The sequence below is a fragment of the Schistocerca serialis genome, chromosome 12, assembly GCF_023864345.2.
Source record: "Schistocerca serialis cubense isolate TAMUIC-IGC-003099 chromosome 12, iqSchSeri2.2, whole genome shotgun sequence".
In the NCBI taxonomy this organism is placed as follows: Eukaryota; Metazoa; Arthropoda; class Insecta; order Orthoptera; family Acrididae; genus Schistocerca; species Schistocerca serialis.
The window spans coordinates 167,721,211-167,739,429 of record NC_064649.1 but is presented as its reverse complement, the minus strand read 5'-3'; the positions used below and the strand labels follow the sequence as shown (position 1 = coordinate 167,739,429).

Below are 18,219 nucleotides of genomic sequence, written 5' to 3'. Positions count from 1 at the left end.
CATTGGACAGGTGGAGGTCAACGTCAAGGAAAGTGGCATGGGATTTGGAGTAGGACCAGGTGAAACTGATGGAACCAAAGGAGTTGAGGTTGGAGAGGAAATTCTGGAGTTCTTCTTCACTGTGAGTCCGGATCATGAAGATGTCATCAATAAATCTGTACCAAACTTTGGGTTGGCAGACTTGGGTAACCAAGAAGGCTTCCTCTAAGCTACCCATGAATAGGTTGGCGTACGAGGGGGCCATCGTGGTACCCATGGCTGTTCCCTTTAATTGTTGGTATGTCTGGCCTTCAAAAGTGAAGAAGTTGTGGGTCAGGATGAAGCTGGCTAAGGTGATGAGGAAAGAGGTTTTAGGTAGGGTGGCAGGTGATCGGCGTGAAAGGAAATGCTCCATCGCAGCGAGGCCCTGGACGTGCGGAATATTTGTGTATAAGGACGTGGCATCAATGGTTACAAGGATGGTTTCCGGGGGTAACAGATTGGGTAAGGATTCCAGGCGTTCAAGGAAGTGGTTGGTGTCCTTGATGAAGGATGGGAGACTGCATGTAATGGGTTGAAGGTGTTGATCTACGTAGGCAGAGATACGTTCTGTGGGGGCTTGGTAACCAGCTACAATGGGGCGGCAGGGATGATTGGGTTTGTGGATTTTAGGAAGAAGGTAGAAGGTAGGGGTGCGGGATGTCGGTGGGGTCAGGAGGTTGATGGAGTCAGGTGAAAGGTTTTGCAGGGGGCCTAAGGTTCTGAGGATTCCTTGAAGCTCCGCCTGGACATCGGGAATGGGGTTACCTTGGCAAACTTTGTATGTGGTGTTGTCTGAAAACTGACGCAGTCCCTCAGCCACATACTCCCGACGATCAAGTACCACGGTCGTGGAACCCTTGTCCGCCGGAAGAATGACGATGGATCGGTCAGCCTTCAGATCACGGATAGCCTGGGCTTCAGCAGTGGTGATGTTGGGTGTAGGATTAAGGTTTTTTAAGAAGGATTGAGATGCAAGGCTGGAAGTCAGAAATTCCTGGAAGGTTTGGAGAGGGTGATTTTGAGGAAGAGGAGGTGGGTCCCGCTGTGACGGAGGACGGAACTGTTCCAGGCAGGGTTCAATTTGGATGGTGTCTTGAGGAGTCGGATCATTAGGAGTAGGATTAGGATCATTTTTCTTCGTGGCAAAGTGATACTTCCAGCAGAGAGTACGAGTGTAGGACAGTAAATCTTTGATGAGGGCTGTTTGGTTGAATCTGGGAGTGGGGCTGAAGGTGAGGCCTTTGGATAGGACAGAGGTTTCGGATTGGGAGAGAGGTTTGGAGGAAAGGTTAACTACTGAATTAGGGTGTTGTGGTTCCAGATTGTGTTGATCGGAATTTTGAGGTTTTGGAGGGAGTGGAGCTGGAAGTGGGAGATTGAGTAGATGGGAGAGACTGGGTTTGTGTGCAATGAGAGGAGGTTGAGGTTTGCTGGAAAGGTTGTGAAGGGTGAGTGAGTTGCCTTTCCGGAGGTGGGAAACCAGGAGATTGGATAGTTTTTTGAGGTGGAGGGTGGCATGCTGTTCTAATTTACGGTTGGCCTGTAGGAGGATGCTCTGGACAGCCGGTGTGGATGTGGGAGAGGAAAGATTAAGGACTTTTATTAAGGATAGGAGTTGACGGGTGTGTTCATTGGCTGAGTTGATGTGTAGGTGAAGGATTAGGTGGGTGAGGGCAATGGATTGTTCAGTTTGGAACTGGTATAGGGACTGATGGAAGGAAGGGTTGCAGCCAGAGATGGGAACTTTAAGTGTGAGGCCTTTGGGGGTGATGCCAAATGTCAGACAAGCCTGAGAAAATAGAATATGGGAGTGTAATCTGGCTAGGGCGAAGGCATGTTTGCGGAGGGAATGTAAATAAAACTTAATGGGGTCATTGTGGGGGTGTTGTGAGGGTGACATGGTATTAGAAGGTGGAAAGTGTAACATGAGGTGAAATGAAAATGAAAATAAAAATATATGGGGAGAGATAAAGGTGAACCGGAAAGAAACAGGAGATCTGGAATGAAAAAAGGCGAAAAGGTGTTGGTTACAGCTGGGCTATGTTGGACTTGGGTTGGTAGACAACGATGTGCATAAAGGTTAGGTGGTTGTGTTGCCGCCAAAACACGTTAAAGGACGCAGAAATTCGGGAAAATTTCGAAAAAACTGCGTGTAGTATATTAAAAGGAGTGGTATTGTGGTGGCAGATTATGAAAATGAGACTAACAATTGTCTGACGAAGAAATAATCGCGTTAAAACCTGTGGGAAGCGGCTAAAAATGATCAGTGGTGTGGGAAAAACGGAAATGGAAATAAAGCGAAAGTTATTAGAACTGGCCGAAATGGTTGTTTAAAAGGTGAAAGGAGCTGTTTGTGAACTAGAAACGGTGGATATTATAGCGGCGGTAGTGCTGAAAGTGGCAAAAAAATTTTTATTTCCATTTCCGTTTTTCCCACACCACTGATCATTTTTAGCCGCTTCCCACAGGTTTTAACGCTATTATTTCTTCGTCAGACAATTGTTAGTCTTATTTTCATAATCTGCCACTACAATACCACTCCTTTTAATATACTACACGCAGTTTTTTCGAAATTTTCCCGAATTTCTGCGTCCTTTAACGTGTTTTGGCGGCAACACAACCACCTAACCTTTATGCACATCGTTGTCTACCAACCCAAGTCCAACATAGCCCAGCTGTAACCAACACCTTTTCGCCTTTTTTCATTCCAGATCTCCTGTTTCTTTCCGGTTCACCTTTATCTCTCCCCATATATTTTTATTTTCATTTTCATTTCACCTCATGTTACACTTTCCACCTTCTAATACCATGTCACCCTCACAACACCCCCACAATGACCCCATTAAGTTTTATTTACATTCCCTCCACAAACATGCCTTCGCCCTAGCCAGATTACACTCCCATATTCTATTTTCTCAGGCTTGTCTGACATTTGGCATCACCCCCAAAGGCCTCACACTTAAAGTTCCCATCTCTGGCTGCAACCCTTCCTTCCATCAGTCCCTATACCAGTTCCAAACTGAACAATCCATTGCCCTCACCCACCTAATCCTTCACCTACACATCAACTCAGCCAATGAACACACCCGTCAACTCCTATCCTTAATAAAAGTCCTTAATCTTTCCTCTCCCACATCCACACCGGCTGTCCAGAGCATCCTCCTACAGGCCAACCGTAAATTAGAACAGCATGCCACCCTCCACCTCAAAAAACTATCCAATCTCCTGGTTTCCCACCTCCGGAAAGGCAACTCACTCACCCTTCACAACCTTTCCAGCAAACCTCAACCTCCTCTCATTGCACACAAACCCAGTCTCTCCCATCTACTCAATCTCCCACTTCCAGCTCCACTCCCTCCAAAACCTCAAAATTCCGATCAACACAATCTGGAACCACAACACCCTAATTCAGTAGTTAACCTTTCCTCCAAACCTCTCTCCCAATCCGAAACCTCTGTCCTATCCAAAGGCCTCACCTTCAGCCCCACTCCCAGATTCAACCAAACAGCCCTCGTCAAAGATTTACTGTCCTACACTCGTACTCTCTGCTGGAAGTATCACTTTGCCACGAAGAAAAATGATCCTAATCCTACTCCTAATGATCCGACTCCTCAAGACACCATCCAAATTGAACCCGGCCTGGAACAGTTCCGTCCTCCGTCACAGCGGGACCCACCTCCTCTTCCTCAAAATCACCCTCTCCAAACCTTCCAGGAATTTCTGACTTCCAGCCTTGCATCTCAATCCTTCTTAAAAAACCTTAATCCTACACCCAACATCACCACTGCTGAAGCCCAGGCTATCCGTGATCTGAAGGCTGACCGATCCATCGTCATTCTTCCGGCGGACAAGGGTTCCACGACCGTGGTACTTGATCGTCGGGAGTATGTGGCCGTGGGACTGCGTCAGCTTTCAGACAACACCACATACAAAGTTTGCCAAGGTAACCCCATTCCCGATGTCCAGGCGGAGCTTCAAGGAATCCTCAGAACCTTAGGCCCCCTGCAAAACCTTTCACCTGACTCCATCAACCTCCTGACCCCACCGACACCCCGCACCCCTACCTTCTACCTTCTTCCTAAAATCCACAAACCCAATCATCCCGGCCGCCCCATTGTAGCTGGTTACCAAGCCCCCACAGAACGTATCTCTGCCTACGTAGATCAACACCTTCAACCCATTACATGCAGTCTCCCATCCTTCATCAAGGACACCAACCACTTCCTTGAACGCCTGGAATCAAAAATCAAATGGTCAAATGGCTCTGAGCACTATGGGACTTAACATCTATGGTCATCAGTCCCCTAGAACTTAGAACTACTTAAACCTAACTAACCTATGGACAGCACACAACACCCAGTCATCACGAGGCAGAGAAAATCCCTGACCCCCGCCGGGAATCGAACCCGGGAACCCGGGCGTGGGAAGCGAGAACGCTACCGCTCGACCACGAGCTGCGGACCGAACGCCTGGAATCCTTACCCAATCTGTTACCCCCGGAAACCATCCTTGTAACCATTGATGCCACGTCCTTATACACAAATATTCCGCACGTCCAGGGCCTCACTGCGATGGAGCATTTCCTTTCACGCCGATCACCTGCCACCCTACCTAAAACCTCTTTCCTCATCACCTTAGCCAGCTTCATCCTGACCCACAACTTCTTCACTTTTGAAGGCCAGACATACCAACAATTAAAGGGAACAGCCATGGGTACCACGATGGCCCCCTCGTACGCCAACCTATTCATGGGTAGCTTAGAGGAAGCCTTCTTGGTTACCCAAGTCTGCCAACCCAAAGTTTGGTACAGATTTATTGATGACATCTTCATGATCTGGACTCACAGTGAAGAAGAACTCCAGAATTTCCTCTCCAACCTCAACTCCTTTGGTTCCATCAGTTTCACCTGGTCCTACTCCAAATCCCATGCCACTTTCCTTAATGTTGACCTCCACCTGTCCAATGGCCAACTTCACACGTCCGTCCACATCAAACCCACCAACAAGCAACAGTACCTCCATTATGACAGCTGCCACCCATTCCACATCAAACGGTCCCTTCCCTACAGCCTAGGGCTTCGTGGCAAACGAATCTGCTCCAGTCCGGAATCCCTGAATCATTACACCAACAACCTGAAAACAGCTTTCGCATCCCGCAACTACCCTCCCGACCTGGTACAGAAGCAAATAACCAGAGCCACTTCCTCGTCCCCTCAAACCCAGAATCCCCCACAGAAGAACACAAAAGTGCCCCACTTGTGACAGGATACTTTCCGGGACTGGACCAGACTCTGAATGTGGCTCTCCAGCAGGGATACGACTTCCTCACATCCTGCCCTGAAATGAGATCCATCCTTCATGAAATCCTCCCCACTCCGCCAAGAGTGTCTTTCCGCCGTCCACCTAACCTTCGTAACCTGTTAGTTCATCCCTATGAAATCCCCAAACCACCTTTCCTACCCTCTGGCTCCTATCCTTGTAACCGCCCCCGATGCAAAACCTGTCCCATGCACCCTCCCACCACCACCTACTCCAGTCCTGTAACCCAGAAGGTGTACACGATCAAAGGCAGAGGCACGTGTGAAAGCACCCACGTGATTTACCAACTGACCTGCCTACACTGTGACGCATTCTATGTGGGAATGACCAGCAACAAACTGTCCATTCGCATGAATGGACACAGGCAGACAGTGTTTGTTGGTAATGAGGATCACCCTGTGGCTAAACATGCCTTGGTGCACGGCCAGCACATCTTGGCGCAGTGTTACACCGTCCGGGTTATCTGGATACTTCCCACCAACACCAACCTATCCGAACTCCGGAGATGGGAACTTGCCCTTCAGTATATCCTCTCTTCTCGTCATCCGCCAGGCCTCAATCTCCGCTAATTTCAAGTTGCCGCCACTCATACCTCACCCGTCTTTCTACAACTTCTTTGCCTCTACACTTCTGCCTCGACTGACATGTCTGCCCAAACTCTTTGTCTTTAAATATGTCTGCTTGTGTCTGTATGTGTGGATGGATATGTGCGTGTGTGCAGGTGTATACCTGTCCTTTTTTCCCCCTAAGGTAAGTCTTTCCGCTCCCTGGATTGGAATGACTCCTTACCCTCTCCTTTAAAACCCACTTCCTTTCGTCTTCCCCTCTCCTTCCCTCTTTCCTGATGAGGCAACAGTTTGTTGCAAAAGCTTGAATTTTGTGTGTATGTTTGTGTTTGTTTGTGTGTCTATTGACCTGCCAGCGCTTTTGTTCGGTAAGTCACCTCATCTTTGTTTATATATATATATATATATATATATATATATATATATATATATATATATATATATATATATATATATATATATATAAGTTCCTCCATGTTTCGATTCCATTCTACAAAAGCAGTTTGCAAGGTTAAAATGCATTATTTTTAAGTACTGAAAATAATCATTTTGTAGCCAGCGCTCACAAAAACATAACACTGAAACATCTTTCCATTCACTATTGAGGAATATATTTATTTCATCAACATTGTTTGTTAATGACTGTACATTCTGGTGTACAATCTTAGTGTGTATTTGCAATTTAATTCTGCATCACATTTTTTTGTGATACAGTCTACTTCCCTAAAAAATCTTTTTGTATTAGTCCGTCAAAAGGTTTGTCTGAGTGTACTAATTTCCTCAATTGGCATTCACAAAAACACTTCAAGCTACAATCACCTTCCCTATACAGTCGACCATTCAAAAACTCACTTTTAATCCTATCTTGCTCAGATTCTGACCAAAACTTATTTGAGAACTTTCTCTCAAATTCATCATATGACATGGTAGAATTTACATTCTGATTGGGCCATAAGATTTCTTCTCCATCCAAAAATCACTTAACAAATTTAATTTTAACATTGTCTGTCATGTCATTACTAAAATTATCCTGACAATGCTGTAAAAAATCAGCAGGATGCAATTTCCCATCTCCTGGAAAGCATTTTAAAGGTATGCCACCCCCTACACAGTTAAAATTGCTAAGAAAATTTCTTTGGGCTACACCCTCTTGTAATTCTACAACTTTCTTACTTAAATCTACAACATTATTTTTACATAAATCTATTTTTCATCACACTTTAGACCTACATTACTTATTTGATTGGAAATGTCTATAAGTTTTTAGCTCAGAGTTCCTTTTGTAAGCTTCTACTTTTTCTTGTAAGATTCTCCTAGTCTGAACAACCTTTACTTAGTTTAGAATATTCTACTCCTACATGTTCATCTAGTTTTTTGGATCTTTCCTCATTTTTGGACAACTCTTGTGTGAAATTAATTTCTAATACATCTACCCATTCCTCCATTGCTCCTACACAAGCATTGAGTTCACCCTCCCCTGTCCCAAAAGTAATTTTTAGTGCTGCCAAACCCTCCTGGATTTCCCTTATCTGATTAGTATTTTCAGTAACAGTAGTCTTTAATTCTGCCATTTGTTCACTGAATTCCTGACTCAGCTGTAGACCTTGCTGACCAATATCTTGCCTAATCTGTCCCATTTGTTCCTTCGCTTCTTTCAGATGCTGCATTAATAACATTAACAAATTATCTCTGCCTACTTTTCCCTGTGTAATTGGAGTACTCGTCGTGACAGGAACCCTCTCCATAAAAACCTCGATCTACACTTTGTTCACTGATACTTGATCCTAAGTCCAAAGTGTTTTCCATTTGGTTCAGCACCTACACACTTTTTATCAGCCATAGTAAAAAAAAAACAACTTCCCACACAAATGTTCATCACTTTCACAAAAACAGTAATTAAGAAAATAAACTGTTACTCATATGAATCCCAGCGGCGCAGTCTGAGAATTTGGTCCATTATCATCAGGTAGTGATATTCGACAGATGATTTGCGATCTTCCCACAGCAGACGATGATTTTTTTTTTTCTTCGGTTTTACCGTAGACTGTCGCCTCAAATAATTATCTGGACAAAAGCTGTCATTGTTTCTCTCTTCTACTTGGTTCTTACATAGCCTGAAACAATCACTCATTAAACACACTTCCAATTTCAGTCATCAAATCCCAGCTCAACTTCACCAATTACAACAATACTACATTCTTCTTGATCATTACTTAAAATTACTTAATTTTTTCCTGGAGTTCATTTTGATGGAAGAACATAAATTTGAAACTTCTCATTATTAATTGACAACAGAACTGCATTCTCAACACATTTAAACAAAGCACTTCACATACATCGCCGATCACTTTGACAAACAGACTCTCAAGCATACTCAACATCAACGCAACAACTGACTGACTCACTCACAGCCTCGCTGCTTTCCCTTGTATAGAATTTTAACAATTGCTCACAAAACATTCCATTATTAATTTTGTATAATTTCAGTGTTACAATTAAAATTTACAAAACTTAAAGAAACTGATGTTACAACCAAATAAGGTATAAAATACAATATTTGAATAACAATCTTTTCTAGGAATATCTTTAGTTTTCCATAAAAAAATCATTCTGAACTTTATTTACAATAATGTCTTTCATATTATTTTAGTTACGTAATTAATTACAGTTTGGATTTGATTACTAACATGTAATGGTATTACAAATCTTGTGTTTTATCTGACTGCATGTGAGAAAGTTACAAATAAAGCCTCAAATTCTGAAATTGCAAAACTGTGAGTTGTAAACAAGTGGAGAGTTAACTAGAAATGTAATTACAAGGACTATTAATTGCAGAGGAAGACATAAAAATAAATACCAAATGAAAATATATCGCTTGCTAATAACTTTCAAGCCGTTTCTCAAGATGATGAGGTTCTTTGTGTTAATTTGTTACTCGATTGTAATTACGGTAAGTAGAGGCGCCAGACACGTATGCCAACACTTCCACAGCATTTTAATATTTTCTGCCAAATATTTATCCCTTTAATTTCTTTATTATACATTCAATCCAGCATTTGTACATAATTGTGTTAACGACTACAATCTCTCGATAATGATGACAACGCACGATCTTCTAGAACATCTCGCACAACTTCACAATGAATACCGAGTTTATCAAATATGACAGAATGATATATATAAAGACATATGTACAAGGCCTTAGGAAGCACTGAATTGTCCGATAACTATCCAGATGCATAAAAAATAAAATTTAAAAAAAGGTGGTATCAGACATTTCATATGAATTTTGGCGGAGGCTGTATCGTTACAAGGTCTTGTGGTAAGAGTGCTAGACTCTAGCTGTGGAGGTTTGGGGTTCAGTCTTGGGTAGGAGCAGGAATTATTCTTCATCTTTCACCTTCTTGTTGGAGCTGAATCCTGTCAAATGTGTTTTCAACTTAGAAAACAGGCAGCAGTCACTGTGTGTCAAGTTTGGATTACAGGCCTTTTCCAGGAGAGAGACAGTTTGACAGATGGCGGGTAGGCAAGTGTTTCACTGAGAATACTTACACCGCCTCTCAGCATTCGTTCTTTTCCAGTTCTGAATTGCCCATATGAGGTTTTTCAGTGTTTCACAGTACCTGTCAGTGTCTATTATCATCTCAGTGGCATAAAGTCAGCTGACAATATCTCATTTTGATCCCAAAACACAGTTGCCACAAATTTATTGGCCGACTCCTTTTCATCTTCGTGGCTCGTGTGAAGAAGAATGCTGCCACCCTCATGTTGTCATTTGAACTCACATGTGAAGTGCAGTTATGTTCTTCACCCTTGAGAATTCAGTCCAAAAATATAAGATGGACTCCCTGCTGGGAGCAATCTGATATTTGGTAAACAAGAGTATTTGACAGTCATGATTGCTTGTTGTCATATTTTTATTTTTATTTAATTTCCATAATGACCAGTTTTGACAGAGTGTAGTTGTCATCTTTGGATCTACAATGAAGCAGAAGAAAACATTATTACTACAATCCGCACAACTGTACAGCCAGTGTATTGCAGGAAAGCAACATAATAGTCAGGTATGGTGGTACTCTTTACATACCTTTTGGAATAAGTCACACAAATGTGATGAGAGCACACTTCACTTACAAAACAAAGGTACTACATTAGTTTGCAGAATACATAAAACAGAGTAAATAAAAAGTACATAGCACCCACAGTGTGCCCTGGAGTGGAGGCAAGTTCATAAATGGACCCGTTATAGTTACTGCATAGCAGCAAAGACTGAGTGAGCAAGCAGCAAAAGTGTCAGTGGACGGTTACACACTCGGTCCACAGGTGGCGTAAGTGAGCCGTTACACTGATTATTAAATACTTTTTGAAATACAAAATTGTACTCGCTAGATGCACTGATGAAGGAATATTTATTATATAATGGAAATTTATGTAATGCCTCAAGTGAAAACAATGACAGCATTTAAATAATATCATAACACACGGTAAAAACTGCCAGTTCAAACCTGAATAGGCTAAACATTTAGACTCTACACAACTATATTTACAGCTTGTTTGTAAAGGCAGATAAAGTAACTTTTCAAAGCTGACACTACTTACAGGTATAGTGCCTGCACTTACAAGATCATCCACACGAATTTACTGACGCTTTGTCACACAGACATTCAAATTGTATGTCAGCAACAGACAGAATACCATAGGAGTACACCTCTGACATGCCAATATACACTTTGGATAAAGGGATGCATTTTTTTTTAATATTGTGGAAAAATAAATTTAATAATGAAAAAAAAAGTTATTACAATATGCTCAGCACCTATGGACAGGATATCACAGATGTCTTATTGTGACAAATGGCCTATCAAATATAAAAAGAACATACTTTGAAAGTAGTATAAAAGGTAGGCTGGACATTTTCATACATCAGTTTTTTAGGTATTGTATACACACAATTATTTAAGACTGTGTGCAACTTTGGCTTACCAGAGGACGCAAAATACGGATGTACTTATTTAAGAAAATCAGGTATAGGGGTGTGCCTCCCTGGATAAACAAACACAGGAGACAGGTAATGATAGCCTCACTGAAAAAACCATGTAGATGCACAGCATATTTAAATACCACAGTAAGCAGCAGTAATGAAAAATGTGATAGTCTTCTTGTGTTTTCTGTTACAATATTAGCCACTAGTAGATAAATGATTATAAGTACATTTCCCTATTGTGGATGATTTGCTGGAGGTTACCCATAGGGTAATTAGTGATGTACTCCAATGTGTTACCATGTATTTCATTTTTTTTTATTCTGCTGCTTACTGCTGTATGTTAATATGCAGTGCACCTACATGGTTTTTCCAGCCTAGTATAACCAGGCTAATGTTATCTGGCTCCTGTGTTTATCCAGGAGGGGGAGGGGGAGGGAGCAAACTCATATATCTGATTTTCTTAAATAAGCACATCCGTATTTTGCTTCCTCTTGTAAGTGAAAGTTGCAGCCCTGCACCTGATAGTCTCAAACAATTGTATGTATGTAATACTTAGAAAACTAATGTCTGAAAATGTCCAGCCTACCTTTTATACTACTTTCTAAGTAAGTTCCTATCCATAGGTGCCTCACACTAGCAGCTGACAGTTGGAGCATGTTATAATGTCCTCCTCCCCAAGAATATTTGAAAATTAAAAGATTATACATCCCTTTATGCAAAGTATATATTGGCATGTTGTAGGTGCATTTCTAAGGTATTCCAGTTGGCAAGTACCCTCTGAACTAACTCAGAATGTCTGCATTAGAAAGTGTCGGTATTCGTGTGAATGATTTTGTAAGTGTAGGGCTACATCTGTATTTATTGTCACCTTTGAAAATTAATTTATCTGCATTTATAAACGAGCTGTAAATGTATCAGCGTACAATCTTAAGTGTTTCAGTAATTCAGGTTTGAAATGACAGTTTTTGGCACATGTTGGGACATCATTTAAATGCTCTTGGTTATTTTGATAGGTAGTTTTTCCACGATATAATAACCATTTCTATGTCAATGTATCTGGTAATTACAACTGTTTGTTTTAAAGAGTAATTAATAATTGATATAATGGCTCACTTACACCACCTGTTGACCAACCGTGTAACTACTCTCGACACTTGTGCTGCGCGCCCACTCGGTCTTTTCCGGTTCGCAGTGGATGTAATGGATCCATCTACAAGCGAGCCTCACCTCCGGGGCAACTGTTGGAGCTACGGACTTTTTATTTTCTCTGTTTTACATATTTGGCAGGCCAATATGACACCTTTATTTTATAAGTGGGGTATGATCTCATTACGGTTGTATGACCCATTCACAGTAATATCATTTCCAGAGGGTGTTTAAAAAAAAGTATTGCGAGATCTGGTTATTACGTTGTTCTCCCTCAGTATTCCAGTTGTACAGTTGTGTGGGTCGTCACAGTAAAGTTTTCTCTCAGTCCATTGTAGATCTGAAGATGACACCTAAACTCTGTCAAAACTGGTCATTGCAGAAATAAAATAAAAATGTCAGACAATATTGGCTGCCAAATTTTCTTATGAATCCAAAAATTTTGTCCTTTTTGTCTGCATAGTGGCAAAGAAATTTGAGGGAAGAATAAACTTGTCATTTGTTGTCTTCTGTAAATGTTTCCATTAAAATCTTGACAAATTTGGCTTTGGAAATCCACAGGAAAACACAGAGATCGTTCAGGGCAATCTGCTGACCGGTACACAGGGTTCACTCAAAGTCTGCCACTGACTTTTAGGAGACTGGCAGTCTCCCAATTCTTTGTTCATTGCAAATTTCAGTATGACCAGCTGTAAACTCTCTGCACCACTTGTGAACATTTTAGACACCTGTGCACATCCCCCATACAATTCTGTCAATTGGCAGTGAATTTCAGTCAGTTCAACACCTTTTGAGTTCAAGAACAAAATAACTGTACAAACTTCACACACGGTGTTTGCATCCAGCTGGATGCTCCGTTCTCTGCAAATGCCAATCTGAGACTGAGCATCTCGGCAAGGTGCTCACACACTCATCTAAGAGAAGGGAAACATCGGTCGAAACATTGTCGCGCGCAACCACACTGATAGTTTCTTCGTGACCCCGACACTCTGCAGGCATTTCTTTTAGGATTACTCTCAAACAAATGCCTTCTCAGGAATTTTCTGTCATGTGTGCACGTGTGTGAGCTGGCTCAGATGGGGGCTTCATTAACTGCTGTGAAGGCTTCGGCATCTGTGTCACAAAAGTGTTGACGAATTTTTCTTGATCAGTTCTGTATCGCGTATACTTTATTTTACTTTTAATGAGGAAGTTATGATTTACATTAACAAACAAGAAAGAGAAATAAAATTTCGAGATATAAGTGAGACTCAAAACCACATCAAATATTTTTGGCAAGTCCTGAGTAAAATAAGAAAAATTGAAGTAGTAAAGGTAACCACTAGGGAGGTTCACGTTTTTCGAGTTTGAATTTTTCTTTGTGTTACCACTCTCGTTGGTTCGACTGTAAAAAACGAACAGTAAATTGAAAATCGGTGCACTTTGGTTCCTGATTTGATACTAAATAACTGAAATGTTTTAAGTAGCAGTTTGGCTTTTCGGTTTCCCCTTCTTCTTTTTATCTCAAAACGGTTTCAGTCTCTCTGACCTGGCTGCTCTTTCTTCATCAATTACAATGTTTTGCTTTGATTTAAATATTTTTAGATTAAGTCTCATGTTTCTGTTCCTACTAATTATCTTTCCTTTTCTGTTTTGAGTTTGTTGTGTTGTTATACTTAACACTTCTAAATCTTCCTGGACCTCTTTGAAACTGTTATTCCTGGTTTTATTGTTCCAAAAGTAGTTGGAGATTTGCTTCACTAGCCTCATTTATCGTAATTCCAATGTATGTCAGGAAAAGACAAGACTCGTTTTTCACACTGTACCTGTTACTGGCTCACTTTCACGATGCACACTTCACTGGGCAGCAGTCTCCATTGTCCATCTATCTGGTGTGTTTTGGTAATGATTTTTGTGACATATCTTCTGTCTACCTTCTATAGTATATCTGTTGTATTGTATTGTATTTATTGGTCCAGTAAATCTTACATGTCCAGTACAGCACATCAGATATTGGACAGGTCAAAGTATATCTTACAATTGAAACACTTTAGAAACTAGATAATTATGTTCACAAAATTTTACAGCACGTCATATACTGGGCAAGTCAATGTGTAAGTTATAATTAAACCACATTAGAAACTTGAAGTTTACAACTGAATACTTGTATAAGCCAATATTAACGATTACAGTATTTGCATGATCCTCACTTAAGTTCTAAGGATTTTTGAGGAACTCTTCTACACTGTGAATTGACATGTACACTAGAGAATTACATTCACAGAATTTTACTTCATATACTGGGCAAGTCGGTATACAACTTATACTTGAACCCCATTATAAACTTGAGAATTACATCTGAATGTATTTATAGGCCAACATTAATGGTTACAGTATTTGCACGATCATCACTTAGACTCTTGAGGATTTTGGAGGAACTCTTCCACACTATAAAAGCAATGTGTCAAGAGATATTCTTTTAATGCTGCTTTAAAAAATTTTACATCAGTCTTTACTTTAATTTCTTTTGACAATTTATTGTAGATAATTTTTCCACGGTGTAATGTTCCTTTTTGGCACAAACTGGTTTTTGTATGGAGTACATGAAAGTCAGTTTTCTGTCTTGTATTATGATGATGAACATTTTCATTTTTGGGGAGGATACTAGGATTTGTTATTGTATATTTCTTTATAAACATTTCACTTTCAAATAGCAAAATACATGGACGGGGAAGAATCCCCATCCTTATAAATAATGGTCTACACGGTTTGTTCCTTTTTATTCCAGCCACGATTCTCGCTATTCTTTTTTGCATCCTGAAGGCAGGATGGCGAGTTACCACAGAAAGTGATCCCATATTTTAGGACACGATGTATATTAGAATAGTAAACTGTCATTAGACAGTCCTTATGACAGCAGTTTTCTAGCACTCTCATTAAATAACACATGGTACTTAGCTTCTTTAATATGTTGTCAATGTGAGTTTTCCAGCTAAGAGTATCCTGTAGCCAGACACCCAGAAATTTTGTATTAGGCACACATGCAATATCTGTGTCTGACATCTGAATTCTTATATCCTCTTCAGTGTTTCTCTTGACATTATGAAAATTTAATGCTACTGTTTTACTTTTATTTATTATTAGTTTGTTTTGGCTGAACCAGTTTACAACATTTGTTAATGCCTCAGACAGTCTTGTCTGTAGTATCTCTGCAGTCTTCCCGCTGACTAATATGCTTGTGTCATCTGCAAACTGGATAGTGCTATGGTACTGGTTGGTTGATGTTAGGTCATTTATATATATCAAAAATAGGATGGGGCCCAGTACCGAGCCCTGCAGTACTCGGTATTTTTACTGCTTTATAATCAGAATAGTGTCTTGTTGATTTATTTTCTTTGTGAAAATGTATTTCTACTACTTGCTTGCGGTCAGTAAGATATGATCTAAGCACGTTGTTAGGCATACCTCTGATACCAATTCTTTCGAGCTTCTGCAGCAATAGGGTGTGGTCTATGATGTCAAAAGCCTTAGACAGATCAAGGCATATGCCAGTTACTTTTTGTCCACTATCAATTTTTTCAAGTACTTCTTCCAGAAATTCATATATTGCTGTTTCTGTTGATGAAATCAACATTTCTCTGGAATCACTTGCCATAAAAAACATTGTGGTTCTTTCCTGTTTCGTGTTGGAGGAGTTGACTTGTAGTGTGATGTCGTTTCTGCTGTAATTTTTGGAGTTGTAATTTGAGGAACTGCAACTAGGCTAGATGGGGATCCTCTTCTTGCCGCTTCAACACTTCCTGAAGTCATTGGAGTAATATGCTCTTCATTTGAAATTGGTGATTCCGTTGCTGCTGCTGCTGCTACAATTGGAGGCTGCACTAAGCCTGGCTGATTTCGGTTTAATTGTTGCTGATGTGGTGTCCAACTTAAATAATTTTCGTTTGCATATTTTGCTTCACGATACTACAGAGAAACAGTGTTTGAATTTGGCATTCGTTGAAATAGGTTTATCTTTGGAGGACGGCCCGGTGTTTCCTCGTGCTTGTTTCACATTCGTTTCTCTGCTCTCTGTCGAGGTTTCTCATTTGAGTTCCAGGTTGTGATTCCACTGTATTATGTGAACTTATTTACACCCTTGATTTGTTTGTTATTGTTCAGTCAAATAGCTGGTGTTACAACTTTGTAAGTTAGCATCTTATTTTTAATTCAATTTGCAATCCAATGTTTGCCACTACTTTCTCAAGTTCAGCCTCCTCCACATTACTTGCAAGTAGTGCAAGATCCTCTGTGAATGCTATCTAATTAAGTTTAGTTTTTTTTTACAGTCTTGATGTTTGGTTGGCAATTTTTGTTCCATTCTTGTACGACTCTTTCCAAAGTGCAGTTAAATGGTGCTGCTGAGAGTTCAACCCCTGTAAGAGGCCAGCATGGATTTTGAATGGTTTAAACGATTCACTCTTAAATTTAACATCTGGTATTCTACAGATGATTCCAATGATGTTTAGGAGGTTTTGGTGTAGACCAGATTCCTTAAGGATCATCATCAATGAGTCAGATATTTTCTATACATGTTTGGTAATTCTGCTTATTACTTATAAGCTTCCAACCCTCTGTTGTTTTCGTGTTACATCCGTGAATTTTCTAACAGCCTGTCTTTCACATACCTCCATTCTGCCGAGCTTATAGTTTATTGTTAAGCACTCACATGCATATAAATAAACCATTCTTGCCATTGTGGTACAGTGTTTTTTTTGTATTCTGTAAATGCATTTCGTGTTGTATATATTTTCATTAAATTGTGCTCTCTCTCTATTTTACTACGTCTCATGTCTATTGTAAATCATTATTTATTAGGTCATTTTACATGTATTTATATATTCTTTTTATTCTTATTTTTTATTCTGTTTTATCTTGAATGCAATTTTGACCATATAGAAATAGGAATTACACTGAAAGCTGCACCTGTCTGTCTCTTACAGAATCAAAGTGTGCAGGTGACACCACAAGTCTTCGAGAAGCTGTGGAGGGAATTCTTCTCCTCAACAGACCCCGAAGCTCCGGGAAACTTCATCTTTGGCAAAACTTCATTCGATTAGGCTTTTCCGAGAAGACGGAGAGAGGAAGAGGGGGAAATCGCGATGGTGGAGGGATGAGAAAACGAGACATACAGAAATGGCATTCTCTTACGGATATGCACAGGTGAAGGTCCATTAATTCAGTGTCGTGCGTTACTGCTTTGCTATCTGTGTCGTCAGGGAGAGTAACGGTACGTACACGTACGTACTGTTGCGAGACGGGAAACCTGGTTGACTGTCTCCTCCACTCATCTGTGGCCCCAAATTTTGTGTTAAATTTCTCTCCGGGCAACAAAAAGGAAAATCCCTGTATAAGCAGATTGCTGGTATATACATATACTTACGAATATATATAAAGTATTGCTATTGTTTTCATCCTATTATCAAAGTAATGTTCTGCATGCATGATAAGCACACACTATGTTAACTTTGTCTGGACCTGTCACGTAACTCTTCTTTAAGCTCCTCTATTAAAATGATGTGTATGCTTACAAACATTACAGATAACTATTTTATATAATGTAAGAAACTGGTGCAGATTGTATACCACTCCATATATTGAACAATAATTTGTATTTATCTGACATATTGAAAAGAAATAAATGGCTTTGCCAAACAAATATTGTTTCAATTACTGACAAAATAACACACGAATCAAGTGTCACGTGCAGTAACAAAAGGTACCACACTGAACAGTTCACAAAACAATACGGATGCCTTCGAATCCGTCTTGTGACTTACCCCTCATTTTCCTGTTGTCCAGTGATATTTTTAAGGTTGCCTGGTAGATGGCCACCTCTATTTTTAAATTATATTACTACTTTATTTCATAAATTAGTTACAGCTCAAGTAATACAGAGACGTTATTCTGTACGAAGAATTGATTAAAAACAATATTGCCAACTGGCACAGCTTGTGAAACTACAGGGAGACGTGATATTAGAGAATGTATTTGAAACCGACAGGAGTCGAATTGAGCTGCGCTTTTTCTGTTCGGTGAGGTGTCGGAAGTTATCGAGGCAGCCCGTACGTATAAGAGAGTTCGTTAAGCACCTGTAAGGTATTTGCATCTAGTGTGTACGCAGTCACCGATTTACGGAACAGAGTTGTTACGCTCACCACGGGCG

General features: G+C 40.4%; 1 protein-coding gene across 1 annotated transcript in view; it reads left to right on the top strand.

Annotated features, from left to right (window-relative positions):
• The window catches only part of LOC126428249 (calexcitin-2-like), a 377,130-nt gene extending 359,418 nt beyond the window's left edge, over positions 1–17,712 (top strand). Inside the window, exon 7 of the mRNA XM_050090162.1 lies at positions 16,997–17,712. Coding sequence (XP_049946119.1) covers positions 16,997–17,113 — 117 coding nt within the window. The 3' untranslated portion in view covers positions 17,114–17,712. The remainder of the gene's footprint in view (positions 1–16,996) is intronic.
• Positions 17,713–18,219: the final 507 nt, after the last annotated feature.